General features: G+C 34.6%; 1 protein-coding gene across 2 annotated transcripts in view; it reads right to left on the minus strand.

Annotated features, from left to right (window-relative positions):
• The window catches only part of LOC127966356 (bone morphogenetic protein receptor type-1B), a 71,072-nt gene that overhangs the window by 18,365 nt on the left and 35,207 nt on the right, over positions 1-17,500 (minus strand). The window contains exons 3-4 of one of the 2 annotated variants that reach the window (XM_052567269.1): positions 9,022-9,147; positions 1-53 (exon numbers count right to left, since the gene is read on the minus strand). The exon at positions 1-53 is cut by the window's left edge and continues 107 nt beyond it. In XM_052567269.1, the coding sequence (XP_052423229.1) occupies positions 1-53; positions 9,022-9,091 (123 nt within the window). In that variant the 5' untranslated portion in view covers positions 9,092-9,147. The remainder of the gene's footprint in view (positions 54-9,021; positions 9,148-17,500) is intronic. The other variant, XM_052567270.1, reaches the window with a different exon arrangement.

A 17,500-nucleotide genomic window follows, 5' to 3' on the forward strand; every position in this document is an offset into this window, starting at 1 on the left:
GCCCGACGTCACCTTCCCAGAATTCCTCTGTAACATGCTTTCCAGCACATTCGCTGCAAGAACACAGATTCACGTCAAAATAATCCAAAATACAAGAGGCCTTGGAGATAAATGAGTCAGAACAGAGGATTATGGGAAGTGCAGTTCTCTTCTCCAACAATCTTTCCATAACGAAGCTGAAAAGGTTTTTACAGAATCAGACCACATCAGTTACCAACCTCAGAGCTGACGATCAGTTTCACAGCTTAACATACACACCAGAGCCGAGTGTGTGTGTGTGTGTGTGTGAAAAACAGCTCATATTGCTCTGATATCACAGCTGCCAAAGAGATAAAGCCACAGATGCTGTCGGCCTTGACAAGATTATCAGAAATACTGAGACAGACTCCTGTCGCCGGCAGCGAGCGAGAGCAGAGACGCTTTGAAGATTCATCACATTTAACTACAGCCCTCAAATCTCAACTGCTTGACGAGATTAAACACGCTAAACAAATATTACATCAGTATTCAATGAAATAACAGGTGAATGTACATCAGAATAACATATATTTGTTTCTTCTTCTATATTTGAACAGAGACCTAGTATTTCTGTATCTGTTTTCTTCCTCATGTCACTTCATCAGTTCTTTTTCACGCTTAAAGTCTTGTAGATGCTTCTACACTCATAAATCACAAAGAAATGATAATAAACACAAGGATAAAACTCTCACCCTGAGAGTGGGTCGAGATCTTCAGACAAAACTGTGAACAATGAACGGTCACTGTTTCAGGATCAAGACCAAAATAAAACTCTTTGACAGATCTGCTGCTCTTATTATTATCATCACTTATTTTATTTTAATATTATTAAATTTTTTTACCTTCATTTAATATCAAATTCATTGCTGCTCTTGTTAGTTATCACTTTGTTATTAACTGAGTTTTTGCTTTAATTTACTGCTGCTCTTATAATTGTTATAATATCACCTTAGTTATGCGGTTTATTATTATAATTTATTATTTTTTCAATATTTTTTTCACAATTATATTTTACATTTTTAGTAAAAATATACATATATTTATATTTGTATATTTTATTAACCATATTTTAAATAAAATGTATTTATATTATATTAAACATTTAAGATATATTTATAAATTTTATTAAAAATATATGTTTATTTTTTTACCTAAACTTACCTTTTTTTAATCTATATTTCTAAATTTATTTATTTTTATTTTTTCCTGGCACAACAATGACACTTTATATATATTTCTTCTTGTTTTATGCAACTGTTGTTCTGCACCAAATACTAGTGCTTTGACTATATGGATGTACAATACTTTATCAAGCGTATAAACACATTAAAATTGAAAAACAAAGTGTCCTGAGATAAATACACTCCTCTGAGTCGAGATGATCATTAGTAAACAGCTCGAGCTCAGTATAAACCTCCTTACATGAACATAACTTCAGCTTCACTGAGACACAGAGCAGCAGCACCACTCACACACACACACACACACACACACACTCACACACACACGGCTGAACATTCAGAAACACTTCAGTCCATCACACTAAAGCAACAAACACTGGAGATCAGTGACGATAAACCAGCAAGGTCACACAGAAACCTGAAACTCTCGCTCACACACACACACACACACACACACACACACACACAGATCTCTGAGCTCAGGAGTCGGACTCTTCATCTATCAGCACGCAGCTCTCTCTCTGAGCTCAAAACACAGCAGAAATATCTCAACACATCTAATGTTCAATAATCAAACAAATCTGGACTGTGCTTCTGCTTTGACCTTTGACCTTTACAGGGCCTCACATCAAGCGAATCAAACCATCACATGAAACAAAGGCTGACAAAACTGATGTGCTTTTCCAGGAACTGTTTCCTGAGCTCAGTCTGTTTACCTGTGTCGAATATCACGAGCGATAATAAATCATCTGTTTGAACCAGGACGAGAACTGGCTATAACACAGATCTAATCCATTTATATTATTATAGTCAATTTCATTTAAAAAGAATATGAATGAAAATATTTAAAGACGCACATGCCAATAAAATCACTTGTACGACTAAAAGAAGCTATAAAGAAATCTTGCCCTTTTGGAATTAATTGAATAAACAAATAAATAAATAATCTTTCTAAAAATATTTCATTATTTACCAATTATTTTTTACTTTTACACTGTAAATCTAAATAGAATAATGTGTTCACAGCAGGAGCTTGAAATAAAATTTACATTCATTGAAAAAAAGTTAAATTTATCATGACAAACTTTAATTATAAAGTTAATTGCTAGTTGCAAAGGCAACATTTAATTTCACTTGATCCTAAAGTAATTAAAACACAAATTAAAAAATAAAACCTAGTCATATCTGAATTGAACGATAACACATTCAGAAATAAAGGAATCGAAAACAAGTGATCAAAAGTGTAGAATAAATCATAACTCATGTATTAAGTTCAGTAAATTAAATTAAAAACTCATAAGTATTCAGTAAATGAGTAGAGATGTAATCTGTGGTACAGTGGATATCTTGTAAGTCACTTTTAATGAAAGCGGACGGATTGAACTTCCTCATAACTGCAGGAAACACACACAGGGCCACAGGGACCCGGATAACCACACCTGTGTGTGTGTGTGTGTGTGTGTGTGTGTGTGTGTGTGTGTGTGTGTGTGTGTCATGAAGTGCCAGGGTCTGCAGCTGTCTGCACTCTGTCATCTGAGCCTGTGCGACGTCAATACAAGCGGCTATTATTACACACACACACTCACACACACATGTTTGTTTTTGTGTAGAGTGTGTTCATCCCATAGGTGTAATGGTTTTTATAATGTAGAAACTGTATATTCTATGTCCCTTCACCAACCCTACACCTAACCCTAACCCTCACAGGAAACTTTGTGCATTTTTACTTTCTCAAAAAAACTCATTCTGTATGATTTATAAGTGTTTTGTAAAATGGGGACATGGGTTATGTCCTCATAAGTCACCCTCTCCTTGTGATAACTGTGTCATACCCATGTCATTATACACACACACACACACACACACACACACACACACACACAGCCTTACAGTTACAACCATCATAAGTTTGTCACGCAAACACTTCCCTGTCTGTCATTGGTCAATCAAACAAATAGCCCCGCCTTCAATTCACACTATTGGTCTGTTTTTGACTGGTCAGAATCAAACAGATCAAATCTGATCAAAGTCAATATGTTCCCTCTTTAGGAAATCAATACTTATTAGGATAAAAGACATTTCATCATCAAAATACATCTAGAATTTCAACTGAGATAAAATAACAGCAACTGCAAATAAAATTACAGATGCAAAATTAAAATACACTGCAATTCAAAATGAACTCAAACAAATTATTTATTTTATTAAGTTGACATTTAACAGTATAAATAACCGCAAATTAATTTCTGAAAACATAATTTTAACATATACTATATTAATATTTTAATATTTACTAAATAATATTACATAATACATTATTCATAAATATATTTAAGACGTCATTGTTATATTTATACATTTATATTAATTTTACATTTAAAATGTATTAATAAAATTATACATATAATTATATATATATACACACACACACACACACATATATATATATATAACAGAATTAATTAAATGACTAATTTCTCTCTCTCTCTTTCTCTCTCTCTCTCTCTCTATATATATATATATATATATATATATAAAATTTATTTATTATTCAAATCCTATTGTTGATATGTATACATAACTATATATATATATATATATATATATATATATATATATATATATATATAATTGGCATATTTTCATATCAATTTATTAAATTTATATTTTAATATTCATTATTTAATGATTTAATTATGATGTATTAATATTGTGTATTAATATTTATTTATATATAAAGTATTAAAATCTATTATAATAATTAGTCAGTGTTCAAATATGTATGTGTTGTTTACGTTTTTTAATTGATTTTAGTCACAGAAGCCAGTCGTTCTGATGGAAGCGGCTGCTGAACTCAGGTTTTCTGAGTCTGTTTGAGGACGAGCGCTCGGTCCCCGGGGCCCGGGGCCACACAGGGGCCACGGCTGGATCAGGTTGTGTTTGCAGGAATCTGATCTGTATCCTGTCAGGATCCCGGGACTCGGATTCATTACGGAAGCTGGTCTAAGGAGACGCCGGCTGCTCGTGTGCTGAACGAGAGGAATGTGACTAAAGCAAACACCAGCTTCTTCTGTTCATCTGATTCATCATTATTCATTTACAGCCGTCATAGGATGCAACATTTCTGTTTTAAGTGACTGTTACTTTGCTACTTCATCTACAGGTCAATTATTAGTACTTTATTTTGATTAAAAATACTGTAAAACAGCTAAATATTATTCTAATGTAAATCATCTGTTTTCTGTGTGGATCTGTGTTAAAGTGTAATTTATTTCTGTGATGCTCCGCTGTATTTTCAGCATCATTCCTCCAGTCTTCAGTGTCACATGATCTTCAGAAATCAGAATAATATGATCATTTACTGCTCGAGAAACATGAAGATTATTAGCAATGTTGAACACAGTTGTGCCGCTCAATATTTTTGTGGAAACTGTGGTACATTATATTTTTTTAGGATTCACAGATGAACAGAAAGTTCAAAAGAACAGCATTTATTAGATTATAAATTATTATGAATGCGTGCTTGATTAATGAAAGCATTCGTTTCTTTGAACAAACGATGTAGCGATAATGAAAGAGAGTCTTAAAGGCACGAAAGCACCATTTTTAAAAACATGATTAAGTGTGAAAGAAAAGGTAACACAAACAAAGCGATAAGAGGACAGGACGGTTCCTGTGAATGAAGCTTGTGTTCCTGAGAACGGTAAGAGATCTCAGTAACCTTGAGAACACCTGCAGTGAACGAGAGACACGACAGAGATCAACATCACCCCATCAGGAACGACGAGTCTGAGATGAAATAAACCAAAGAGCTTTATATAAATATATATATATACACACACAAATGGATTAGCAATGAAAATTACATTTACTTGTATTTGAAATGTTTATCAATATGCATCGTCCCTTTCATTTGAGAATTAAAACACATCTGTACAAAGCATGAAGTATAATAGTGTTTAATCTAAATTTCATGGAGATAATATATTTTTATAGCTTTTTATAATGTTCGGTACAAGTTAATATATTTATTATCTATCTAATTTAATTTTAGTAATTTTGTTGTGTTTTTGTCATTTTTAGTAAGCTCATAGTTTATATATGTCAAGATAGTTTTTATTATTTAATTTATTATACTTTATTTGGTCCAGAAATCATTTTATGCTTTTTATTATTATTATGATTTTATTTTATTTTATTGACAAACAAACATGAATATAATTCATTGCAAATATATGTGCATATTTAATACAAATATTAAAAGTAGAAAATACATTTAGTAAATTATTTATTATTATTTTAAATGCTAATTAATTACACTTAACCATTTCTACTGATACTACTCCCCAATGAAACATCTCTATTAAAACCAATGTTTTTATCCATCTTTGCTTGTCCATTATATTAATTTGCATTCTTTTAATTCTTTTTTTTACTGACCTCATTGCAGTGCATTCTGGGATTACACTTCTCTGTGAAAGACACATGCTTAATCAAGTTTGGCACAGATTTAACATGAGAAGTGCGTCTACCCTGAAAAGGCAGCACACTAGGCTTCGAAACAAGCTCTCGGTCTCAGTCTCCTCTCTCTCTCTGTGTCTGCTCCTCACTTCAGACGAGCGTGTGGGAATTTCAGAGAAACTAGAGAGCGGCCCACGCGCTGGAGGAGCGTCGAGGACGGGAGGAACTCCTCATGAATCATGTGCGGAGGAGCGCTGAAGGTCACCACTTCTCTCCCACTCCAGTCTGTCCTTGACTCATGCTTTCATCTGAGATCAGCAGCACCTGCTCCGAAAACGTCTTTACCATTGAAACAAATGCACTGGAACTGAACTGTTAAACAGCATTGTTCCTCATTCTTTTAGGATTGTTATTCATCACAGTAATTACTAATGCATGCATGCATCATGTGCGTTTGAACTTAAACTCTTGGTGTTGATGAACTTTCTCCATGCATATTCTAAACTACCCATGCATGTATTAAATATGCTTTTAATATTTTATTAATAGTTAATTGAAAAAGTATTGTTTTTTTAGGTTTATGAAGACAAAATATCTAAATGCATCTTCCACAGTAAATATTGAACATGAAGTTGACATTTATTGCATATAAACGGTGATTTCTAGTTATCTTAAATATACTTTTCCTTACAAAAGCATGTACATGTTAACCTAAAATCTCCATAGACACACTGATATGCATCCTTCATTTTAAATATTTTTTTTAATATAATTTTTTAATTTTAACTAAATTTAAACCTTTTAATATGAATCATCCATAATATAATTATTCATATGATGTACTATGACAAAGTCCCTTAAACTACTTCAGCCAATGCATTTGTCAGATTCTTTTATAATTATTATTCATGATTATTCATCATATTAATGGACTGATTACTTATTTGTACTTTTATAAGTTCAATTCTAAATAGAATTTATAACCTTCCAGTTATCTAAAATATACTCTTCTTTACACATGCATGAATATTTTAACCTAAATTTTAATGTTGCTTAAAAAAAAACAAGCTCCATGAACACATTTTGCAGCAACTACCCATGCATTTATTAAATATATCCTGGTATAGACTCTAAAAGCTTTTTTTTTTTTTCATTTTAATAACAGTTTATGGAGACAAAAAAAATACGTATTTTTGATATGAATCATCCACAGCATTTTATAATTATTTTTAATGTTTATGCATTATATTAATTGACAAACTACTTATTTGCACTTACTTCATTTGTAACCGAAGGAGCATTTAAAGGGTGATTAGAAACTTTCCAGTGACCTAAAACACGCTTTTCATTACACATGCATGAACATTTTAACTTCAAATCTTGGTTTTGGTTAAAAAACAGACACATTTTGCATTAACTACCCATGCATGTATTAAATATGAGCTGAAATGAAAGTCACTCTTACATTTTAATTTGACATTAAAGACAAAAATGTCTTTTAATCACTATCATGCACAATAAATATTGAGCATGCAGTAAAACTGGTGTTATCATCAAAGTTGCATGATTCTCCTTTCTTCAAGAACACTCTCAGACAGTTATCAGATGAGATGAAGGTCTCTCATGAGCACAGATGTGTTGGAGTCTGTGTATCTCCACGCTGACCTTCACAGTGCCATAAAACACTGAAGGCACCAGCTCTGCCTCTTATCACTCGCCGAGCATGAGAGACTTTCAACACGAACGCTGTTTCTCCACACCATTCACAGAAACAATCAGGAATGCACAGCCGCAGACGACTCTTAAACACAAAGACGTGAGCCACAACAACGGCTGAATCATCTAGCACTGACACGGAGCCGTTTAGAAACAGAAATCTGAACAATTCCTGGTCTGAAGAGCAGCAGGTGAATGCATGTACAAAAACAGCTGAAACGGACTGTTTTTATATTTTAATTAAAGATTGCAGTATAAAAGTAAGGAAGTCATGATCAATACAGACAAATGCACATGAAGGCAGCTGAAACAGTAAATCCATGCGAGCGTGCACCAGCTGAGGGATATTTCTGACCCTCAGTGTGACACACAGGGGTTTCAATTATTTTAGGTGAGGGCGAGCGCATGTGCGGGTGTTTGTTCATCTGTGTGTGTGTGTGTGTGGGCTGAGAGTGGAATTGATTTTACAGCCTGACGCCCAACTGTGTGTTTAACAAGTGTCTGACAGTAGATCCCTCAAAGACCGACCAGCAAACACCCAACAGACGTCAGACTCTGATGCACGCAGGTTTTCCACTCGTACATGTTAAAGCACAACTAGCCTCTCCGTAAGCATCTTACAGCAACATGATTCAGACACATGCACTAGAACAGCAGCATTCAGATGTTGAATTACGTCTAGTTTATTCTACATCAAGTGACATGTCCTGCAACGCGACTGAACTATTACATAAAACAGCATTTTAGAACTAAATCTTTGTTCTCATTAATAAATAAACTCCACGGACACATTTTTCAGCAACTGTACCCATGCATATTAAATATGAGCTAGAGTTTATGAATGCAAAAGCATTAAGTTGATGTTTTGCAGTGTGAGAACCTCACTAAAACAGCATTTTATTATTATCATTTATGATTCATTATGATATTTATCGACTACTTATTTGCACTTTTAATAGTTCATTTGTCACATGTAACAGTAACATTATAGGTTCCAGTAACCTAAAACACACTTTTCCTTACATTTACAAATCTCAGCATTTGTAAAAAAAATAAATACATCAGAAAAAACTAAACTGACACATTTTGCATCAATAATCTATACATATACTAAATAGGAGCTAAAGTGGATGCTGAAATGATCTTAAAATTGTAATAAAAGTTGATAAAATCATGAAACGTTCACATTACACGAAATTGCCATCACTTGAGGGTGACAAACTCCCTAAAACTATTACCCAAATCAACATTTTTCTGATTCTCATTCATGATTCTTCATCATGGTAATGCCATTAATTCTTTAAAGTTCATTTGTCACTGCAGCAGCCTTTAACAAGAGATTAGAAACTTTCCAGTCGCCTAAAATACACACACGCATGTAAACGGCAACCTACTGTGAAACCTTGGGCATGATTGAAAACTAACTCCACGGTCAAGTTGTGCGTCAACGACCCGCGCATATTTTAAACAGAATGTATTTTATACTTCTCCCCCGTGCATATTTGGCAAATGCATCTGGCGCCCGTCCGAGAAAATATTCTAAACATGACGTTCAGCGTGGGGGGGGGATCAGACACAAACAGACACCAGTTAAACCCTGCCATCAGAACTGAACATGCACACAACAGCAGATGCTGATACTCACCCTGAGCGGACGATAGCGAACCCAGCAGAAACAGCAGCGACGTCCAGCGGGTCTGAACCTGTAGCTCCATCCCTGAGACTCGAGCATGGACACACACACACGCCGCTCGCTCCACAGTTACTCACACTGACGGACACAGAGAAACAGGGTGTTACTCTCTTACTCGCTGCGATTGGGACGGCCCCTTCACTCTGGACACCTTGTGGAGAGACAATAAAAGCAGCAGTTGATCTCCGCGGCTCAGCCGGGACCCCAGCGGACCCTCCTCACGCACAGGGGAGGGCCGTCCACTGAAAGGAGGCCAGTGGCCCCCAAAAACAGCCTCCAGCGCTCGGTGGGCCGTCTGTGAACTCAGAGTCATGTGACCACTCACAAACCAACAACAGTGCTTTAGAGGGGTCCGATGTGACCCTGGAGCACAGAACCGGTCATGAGGGGCAGTTTATGGGAAGTGGAATAAATACGCTTTCCATTGATGCATGGTTTGTTAGGATCGGATAATATTTGGCCAAGATACAACTACAATCTGGAATCTGAGGGAGCAAAAAAAAATTCAAATAAAACAAATTCCTAAATATTGAGAAAATAGTCTTTAAAGTTGTCCAAATGACATTTATAGCAATGCATATTACTAATGTGTGTATGCATGCATGTCGCCAAGACATATCTGGCAATTATGTACTTTATAAGGAGATTGCACACTTTTGAAGAGCTTTGCAAATGTTAATCAGTGCGATTGCATTTCACTGGTTGGGATTCGTCGAGAATTCGCAAAATGAAATAATGCTGTGCTTTGCAGGAATAGACTTACAACTTGTTGAGAACCAGAAGTGAGTGGAGAAAAAGGTAATAGTAGTTTAAATTAAGTTTGAGCTGATTTATATAGTGTTTTTCATGTCATAAAGTAAATGTGAGTGGTCCTTGCTTGTGCAAAACAAACGGCTAAACCGGTCACAAATACAAACCAACTATAATGGCTTAAACTGGTATGTTTCATAAACATAATCAGGTGTTTGCTCATGAAAAACAAGGTGTTGTGATTGCTGGGGTGTTACTAGGGTCCTCATCCATCTAATGCATGAATTACATAAGATTGTTATGTTATAATGCATTTTGTGCATCAAGTGTCCAACATTTCACACTTATTTAAGTGCATCATTTGGGTATTTAATGCACATTTTTTTGGTGATTTACAGTGACACGTAAGAATAAGTTTGCGATTTAGGATGCAACTGATGATACTATGTTGCGATGCAGCAGCCAAGGTGTACTTTTAAGTGTATAAACCAGTTTTTTAACCAGTTTCTAGGCAGTCGCTATTATGTTTTCTTAAATTCTGAACTTACAGTGCTTCTAGTTTTGATTGCATCATTATGAGCTCTGATACTAGTGATGATTTACTTCTGTTTGACAACATTTTAAACTGCAACTAAAAAATAACATAACAGTTTATGTGGGAAGAAAATCTCCATGTAGTAGTAGAGCGACATCAAAAACATGAAAGCAAATGACACCCCATGTATTCTCACTCAAAGTGCTGTAAGAACTAGTTCCTGGCGGGTCGATTAAGCACTTCCTCTCTTCTCTCGTAGGGTGCCAGAGGCTGACTGACAGCTCATTATGGGTGGGATAAAGAACACAAAGCAGCAGTAAAAACACACAAGAGCAGAAAGAGCGCATGATAAAAGGCATTCACACGTCAGGTGATGGCGGGACTCACCTCGGGCCACCACACGCCCCCATCGCCCTAATCTCACCCAAACACTCACAGACACACACAACTAAAGCCGATTAGGAGCGAGTTAGTGCCATTACTGAGATTACATCAAGAGCACAGAGATTCAAATGAGAAATGAGCAGAATGAGTGTTAGACGATCTAACGTCATTAAAAAAAAAAGATAATTAAATGCACAAAAAAAATTTGAATGGGTTTCATTCAGAATAATGCATAATGTCCCAGCAACCATATAACAGCTTGTCAGAAACAATGTTAAAATCAGATTTCATTCAGTGTTCTTCCTACACTGATGTGTGTAACCCTAATCTCAACTCAAAGAGGAGATCAATTGCTCCACATTCCCTCCGACGCTCCACACTTTCCTCTTTCTCCAGCCGTGACGCTGTGAAGGTGTGTGTGTGTGTGTGTTTGTGGATGGGCTAAACACAAAGAGAAAGTGAGAGCAGGAACAACAGTGTGGGCTGCTGGGAGTTCAGTGGGGCGGCAGTGATGTGACCGCAGCATTGGTGCTGTCAGAGCTGGTTTGCTGTGATTACATGCGATCGGGGCGAGCTCTCGGGAAGCTGTGAGTAGGTCAGGCCCGCTCACACACTGGCTGCGAGCTCCATCAAATGCCCAGCGTGAGGCCCGCTGCTGAAAAATGGGCCGTCCGGGGCAATGCCAGGGGATGCACGCTCTGATTCCACCGCCAGAAACACGAGGATCATTTCTTCCTGACGGTAAAATCACTGTAGAGGAGAGCGAAGCAAGAACCTGGAATCTTGTCACTATTCAAGCTCCAAAAATGAAACTAATATTTATCAAAAGTTATGCACTTTTGAAAACAAGTCTTTCAGGTGAATAACAACCTAAAATACATTTTAAATAACAACTTCCCTCAAAAATTAAAGTTCTGTCATTGCTTTGCCATTTCAAACCTGTTTTGATTCTTACTTGAAAGGGAAAACTGACCAGGATGTTCTTCTCCATTCAGTGAAATGCTGCTGAGCACTAAAAATGACAAAAAGCACCATAAAAGTATGAAACATTGCTTTGTTTTTAGAGGTTTCGCCTCTTTTTCTATCCTGTACTGCTTTTGTTGTTTCTCAGTTGTAAGTTGCTTTGGAAAAATACGTCTGCTGACAGAGGCTGAATTTATTTGATCAAAAATACACTAAAAATAGTGAAATACGGTTACATTTTATATAGTAGGTGGCCGTTTCTGACACAATGTTTGGGGTCAGTAATTTTTTTTACATTTGTGAAAGACGTATGCTGCTCGTCAATGCTGAATTTGTTTGATTAATTGACAGTTGAAAATATCTGTATTCAATTATGAATATAGAGTAAAATATAATTTATTTCTGTGATACACAGCTATATTTTCAGCATCATTCCTCCAGTCTTCAGTGTCACATGATCTTCAGAAATCAGAATAATATGATGATTTACTGCTGAAGAAACATGAAGATTATCATCAATTTTGAAAACAGTTGTGCTGTGCAATATTTTTGTGGAAACCGTGATGCATTTTATTTTTTGTCAGGATTCAAAGATGACTAGAACACAGCATTTATTTGAAAGATAAATATTTTGTAGCATTATAAATGGCTTTACTTTACACTTTTGATCAATTGAATGCATCTGTGCAGTATAAAAATTCTGTAAAAACAAAACAAAACAAACGTTTTGATTGGTAATGTACATGTATGCAAAGGCACCACAGATGTGTCGATGCACCACATTTAAAATGGCTTAAATGGCTTCATATGCGTTAGAAGACTTGAAATAAAGCACACAAGTTATACGGATTGTTTCTAAGTTCCCTTGTGCTTGGCCTGCTTTCATAACTTAAAATAAAATAGTGTGAAAGTTCTGTTAAACGTCTCCTTTTGTGCTTAACAAAATACAGAGTCAAACAGATTTGGAATGGCGCGAAGGTAAAAAAAAATCATTATTTTTGGGTAAACTATCCATTTAAATGGTTTTATTATTATTGGAACTATAATCAACCAACAAACCCTTGGGCAAAAGACACAAAAGCTGCAGTTAGCATTCCCTCACAGACATGAGAAAAGGCAAGAGGTTCTGCGTCTGTGTGGATTTACGGCCAGACGACTTTGTCTCTCACATGTAGCTGGAAAATCTGTGAGACAACCGCAAAATTCACGACTCAAGTGAGGAACAAAGGAAGCGGGCACAAGTGGTCGTGATGGCACGGACTCTCGAATTACAATAGCGGCTGAAGGAATGCGATCGTGAGCGATGTTTGGCCTGACAGCGACTCTGACCCCTGCCACTGTGAAATTTCAACAGGGGATTTGCCGCCGTGCTTTTTTTTTCTCTGTCTTGAGCGGTCGTTGAGAGTTCGGTCACGGAATCTGGGAAAGACATTCCACTTCCTACGAGCCAACAGCTGCATGCAGGTGGAAACCCCATCGGATTGCCATCAGACCATCGGCATCTCCGGACCATCCTTCAGCTCTCAACACCTCCTGAACTGCACTTACAACAGCCATCTCAGACACAACATTAAAAACATTTGATTATCCTGTATCCTGACTTCTTTAGAGGTTTAAACTAATCACTAACTATTTTGCACACATAGTGCCCCTGTTATGGGTTATAAAAGGTTCATATTTTGGTTTTGGGAGTCCCCAATAACATGCATGCAAGGTCAAAAAACACTTTCATTGTCTTATAGTATGCATTTATTTAAAATTACCTTACTTGCTCAACGACTCCCAAACGATTCGCTCATTGATTAATTTTTCCAAACCCGTCCTTTGCGTGATGCTAATCTGTGGTGACTGGTCTCATTTTAATTCAAGTAAAATCCTTCAAAATATAGATGTAAATAAAACTGTAAATTTTGCTGTATGTAAGTTCAGCTGAAGTGAAGGAGGAAACTCTTGTTTAGAAAAGGGTCTTTAAAAATAAGTGTTGTAAATTAAATCTATGGATGCAAATAAATCATGTGATAAACTCAGGTGAATGATTTGTCAACAAACCTTACAGTAAAATCCTTCAGAATATATAAAAGAATAAAACTCTAAGTTTTGGTGAATGTAAGTGCGGCTGAAGTGGATAAAAAACTTTTTTTTTTGAGAAAGTGGCCTTTACAGATACATATTGTTACTTAAATCTACAAAAGCAAATAGAGTGCAATAATAAAATCAGGGAAATGATATCAACAAACCCCTCAGTAAAATCCTTTAGAAGATAGATATGGATAATACTGCTAAGTTTGGTATATGCAAGTGCTGCTGAAGTGGAGAAAGTTATACATTTTCATAAAATGGCCTTTAAAGATTGCATTGTATTTGGAATCTACTGAAGCAAACATTGATGCAAAAAAAAGACATGCAAGTGATATATGAACAAACCCCTCAGTAAAAATATTCAGAGTATAGAAAGGAATAGAACTGCAAATTTTGGTGCAAGTCGGTGGTGCTGAAAAAAACTTATTTGAGAAAACGACCCTTAAAAGATACATGTTGCAACAGACATCTCCAGATGCAAATAGATCAAGTGCAATAATATATACACTCAAGTGTATTTTGGATGTTTTCTTTCCACTACTCTGAAACATAACAGTATAAAAAGCCAAATAACCCAAAATCGTAATACTGACAAGTGTATGAAAACAGTGTTTTTGCCTGTCTTTCCTAAAACCACTCTAAAGCATTTAAGCTTACCTCACTAAAAACTGATGCTGAAATTCTAATTGTTCTAGTTCTTGAGAGTTTCTTCAGGTCTCATGGTGTCCTGCTTTCAAGCTCCCAGCATCCCAACCGTGAGCCATTGGTGAGCGAGAGAAAGAAGATCCTCATTAATATGCAAAGCCAGCACAATGGGCCGCCACAGAGCACGAAACAATCACAGAGGCTTTGAAGTCACCGGGAATGCTGGGTAAGGCAAAACAAAACTTCTCAAGAGGACTAAGAAACCGTCACAGCAAGAACCATGCGGGGGACGCTGGGTAAGGAGGAATAATCAGTCCTCTCACTCCTGAGAAAGAGGTTTTCAGAGAGGTTAAATAAAGCGCTGATGCCAATGTGCCACAGCGAGGGGTTCAACAAGAACCATAAACTGTTTAGAAAAAGTTTAGAAGAGAAAAACAATGTGGGAATTGATTTGTTACCGCAACGATGGGGTAACATCTCACATCTTCATGCATCATACCAAGATTTAGTGTCTAAAACAGCTAAAGGAACCTATAAAAGACAATATCTGAATATTAAACGGTTTACACTCATGCTTTTGATTTTTGATGCATAATTAAACTACTGCACAAACATTTTAGGTCTGTAAAATATATATTACAGCAAACAAGGCTCATAACGCCTGGCACAGATGTGCTGGCTGTGTTGAATCTGCTTTGCTCAGCTGTGTTTGTGTTCTGACACACACAAACTTGTGGCAAATTAGCAGGTAAATACCTGAGCTTGTAATCCAAAAGATGCCGTTTCAAACCTAAGCACTAACTAACAAACTAACTCAGACTGAAGAGGATCACGTCACGTCGCAGTGGGCACCCGCCGGGGCTAAAAATGTCAAACGGCCCTCTGTGTGACTCATATTGATGTAGATTATGACTGCAGCTGTTATAACTGCATGAGTTTCTGGATTTCACTCAGTAGTGCACTTGTGTTAGTGTGTGCACTAATGAGAACTCAATATCTGAGTGAAAAAGTAACTATTGTCTCTGCATAAATACCATGAGGTTAAGTCTACTGAATAATAATAATATTAATAAACTATATAGGGCAGAATCCAGTAATTTAAACAGAATTTGGCATAAAACATTGATGAATAAATCAAAAACTATGGCTTTACACTCAACTGAATGGCAAAAAGACTGCTATGTAAATCTCTTCACTAAAACCTGCCAAAATAAAAGTTTGGTCTAACTTTAAGAAATTGTGACATATATTACTATTGCACAGTAGAACGTACTTCTTAATTAAATACAATGATATTAATAGAGGTATTAAAACATGATTTTTGAAAGAATGACACAATTTGTCACCTGTGTTTTAATTTTAACAGTGAACCTCTGTTGTGCAGCACTTAGTTTACATGAAAATAAAAGGAATTGATCAGATTTCAGTTGATTTGATTTTAAAGGATGGATTTAATTGTTCACATTATTTTGATTACAACCATTTTAATTTTTTATTTTTATTAAATCATAAACCGAACCCTGAAAAATAAAAACACACAGCATTTCTGAAAAAAAAAACTTTGCCCAGGACAATATTATTACAGTAATTATTTAAGAATTTTTTTAATTTATGATTATTAGAATTTAATGTTAAAAAAAGAAAGGAAAAAGAAAAATTAAATGATTAAATTGTTGATTCCTTTATGAATTCAACCAATATCCTTTATCCTCTATTGTTAGAATTTAGTTAATGCAAAAAAATGGAGAGCCGAAAAAAGAAAACAGACATAGAATGTTTTTTTTTTTATTATGAATTGACCTGACATTCTTCATGATCATGAACATTTCATTAAACCATTAGAATGGAGTAGAGAAAATGAAGCCAGAATGACGGAGCAAACAGAGGCTGTAAATTCATATCAGATGAGCTAAAACTATTGTTCCTTCTGATTAACAGAACAAATTGACTATATTGCTGCTGTTTGACATTTAATAAAAGCAATATCCCAGACAACACTCACAGCATTCAGGCTTTAATTACAGATGCACAAACTCGCTCCCCTTCTAGAGTCAGTTAATAGCTGCACAGATGACATTAACCAATCATGAGTCAGTATGCAAATATCACAGTGATGTCACAGATACTCTCACTGTATATAAATAAGAGCCTGTATATAAGTTTATACAAATAAAATAAAGCTGAAAAACATATTTAAATTACTGAAATACTATGAAACATAACATTAATAAATATTAAAATAAATACTATACGCATGTACAAAAATTACTAAAACTAAATAAAAATATAAATATTTGAAATAATAATAATAATTTACAAGCACATAAGATTGCCAAAAATAATTTTAATATAACTTTAATGATAAAATGTAAATGAAAACAAAAAATATTATATTAAAACCTAATCCAGAATATTAATGAATAGCATTTAAGCACTAAAATTATTAATAATAAAAGTGAAACAAAATAAAAGCTAAATAGAAATATAAAAAATATGAATGATAAAAATTGCAAGCACATAAAATAACTAAAACTGTACATATACATTATATATATTATTATAATTCTAGTCAATTAAGTTTAATTACAATTAAAGTGATGAGATAACTAATAATTTAATTAAAATGAAAACTAAAAATTAAATTTCAAATTTCGAATTAACATAATACATTTCGATAAACAGAAGCACTACATTAAAATAAAAGATAAATACAAAAAGTGAAAAATATGAATTATAATAATTACCAGCAAAAAAGAAAATTACTAGCATTATTAAATGATAATTTATTTAAATAAGAAATATTATAAATAATATAATATAATTCAGAAATAACTTTGCTGAAGAATAAATATATATATATATATATATATATATATATATATATATATATATATATATATATATATATATATTTGTTTTACATTCATTTTTATTTTAGTATTTTTTATGTATATTTTACCATAATTTTCTTTGATATAATGATGTTTTATTTGTATGAAAAATTGGAATTATATAAATTTTGTCTGATGTATACATTATATCTATTCATGTGTCACTAATTTATTTAATTGTATG

Source organism: Carassius gibelio, chromosome B10 (assembly GCF_023724105.1).
Source record: "Carassius gibelio isolate Cgi1373 ecotype wild population from Czech Republic chromosome B10, carGib1.2-hapl.c, whole genome shotgun sequence".
Taxonomy (NCBI): Eukaryota; Metazoa; Chordata; class Actinopteri; order Cypriniformes; family Cyprinidae; genus Carassius; species Carassius gibelio.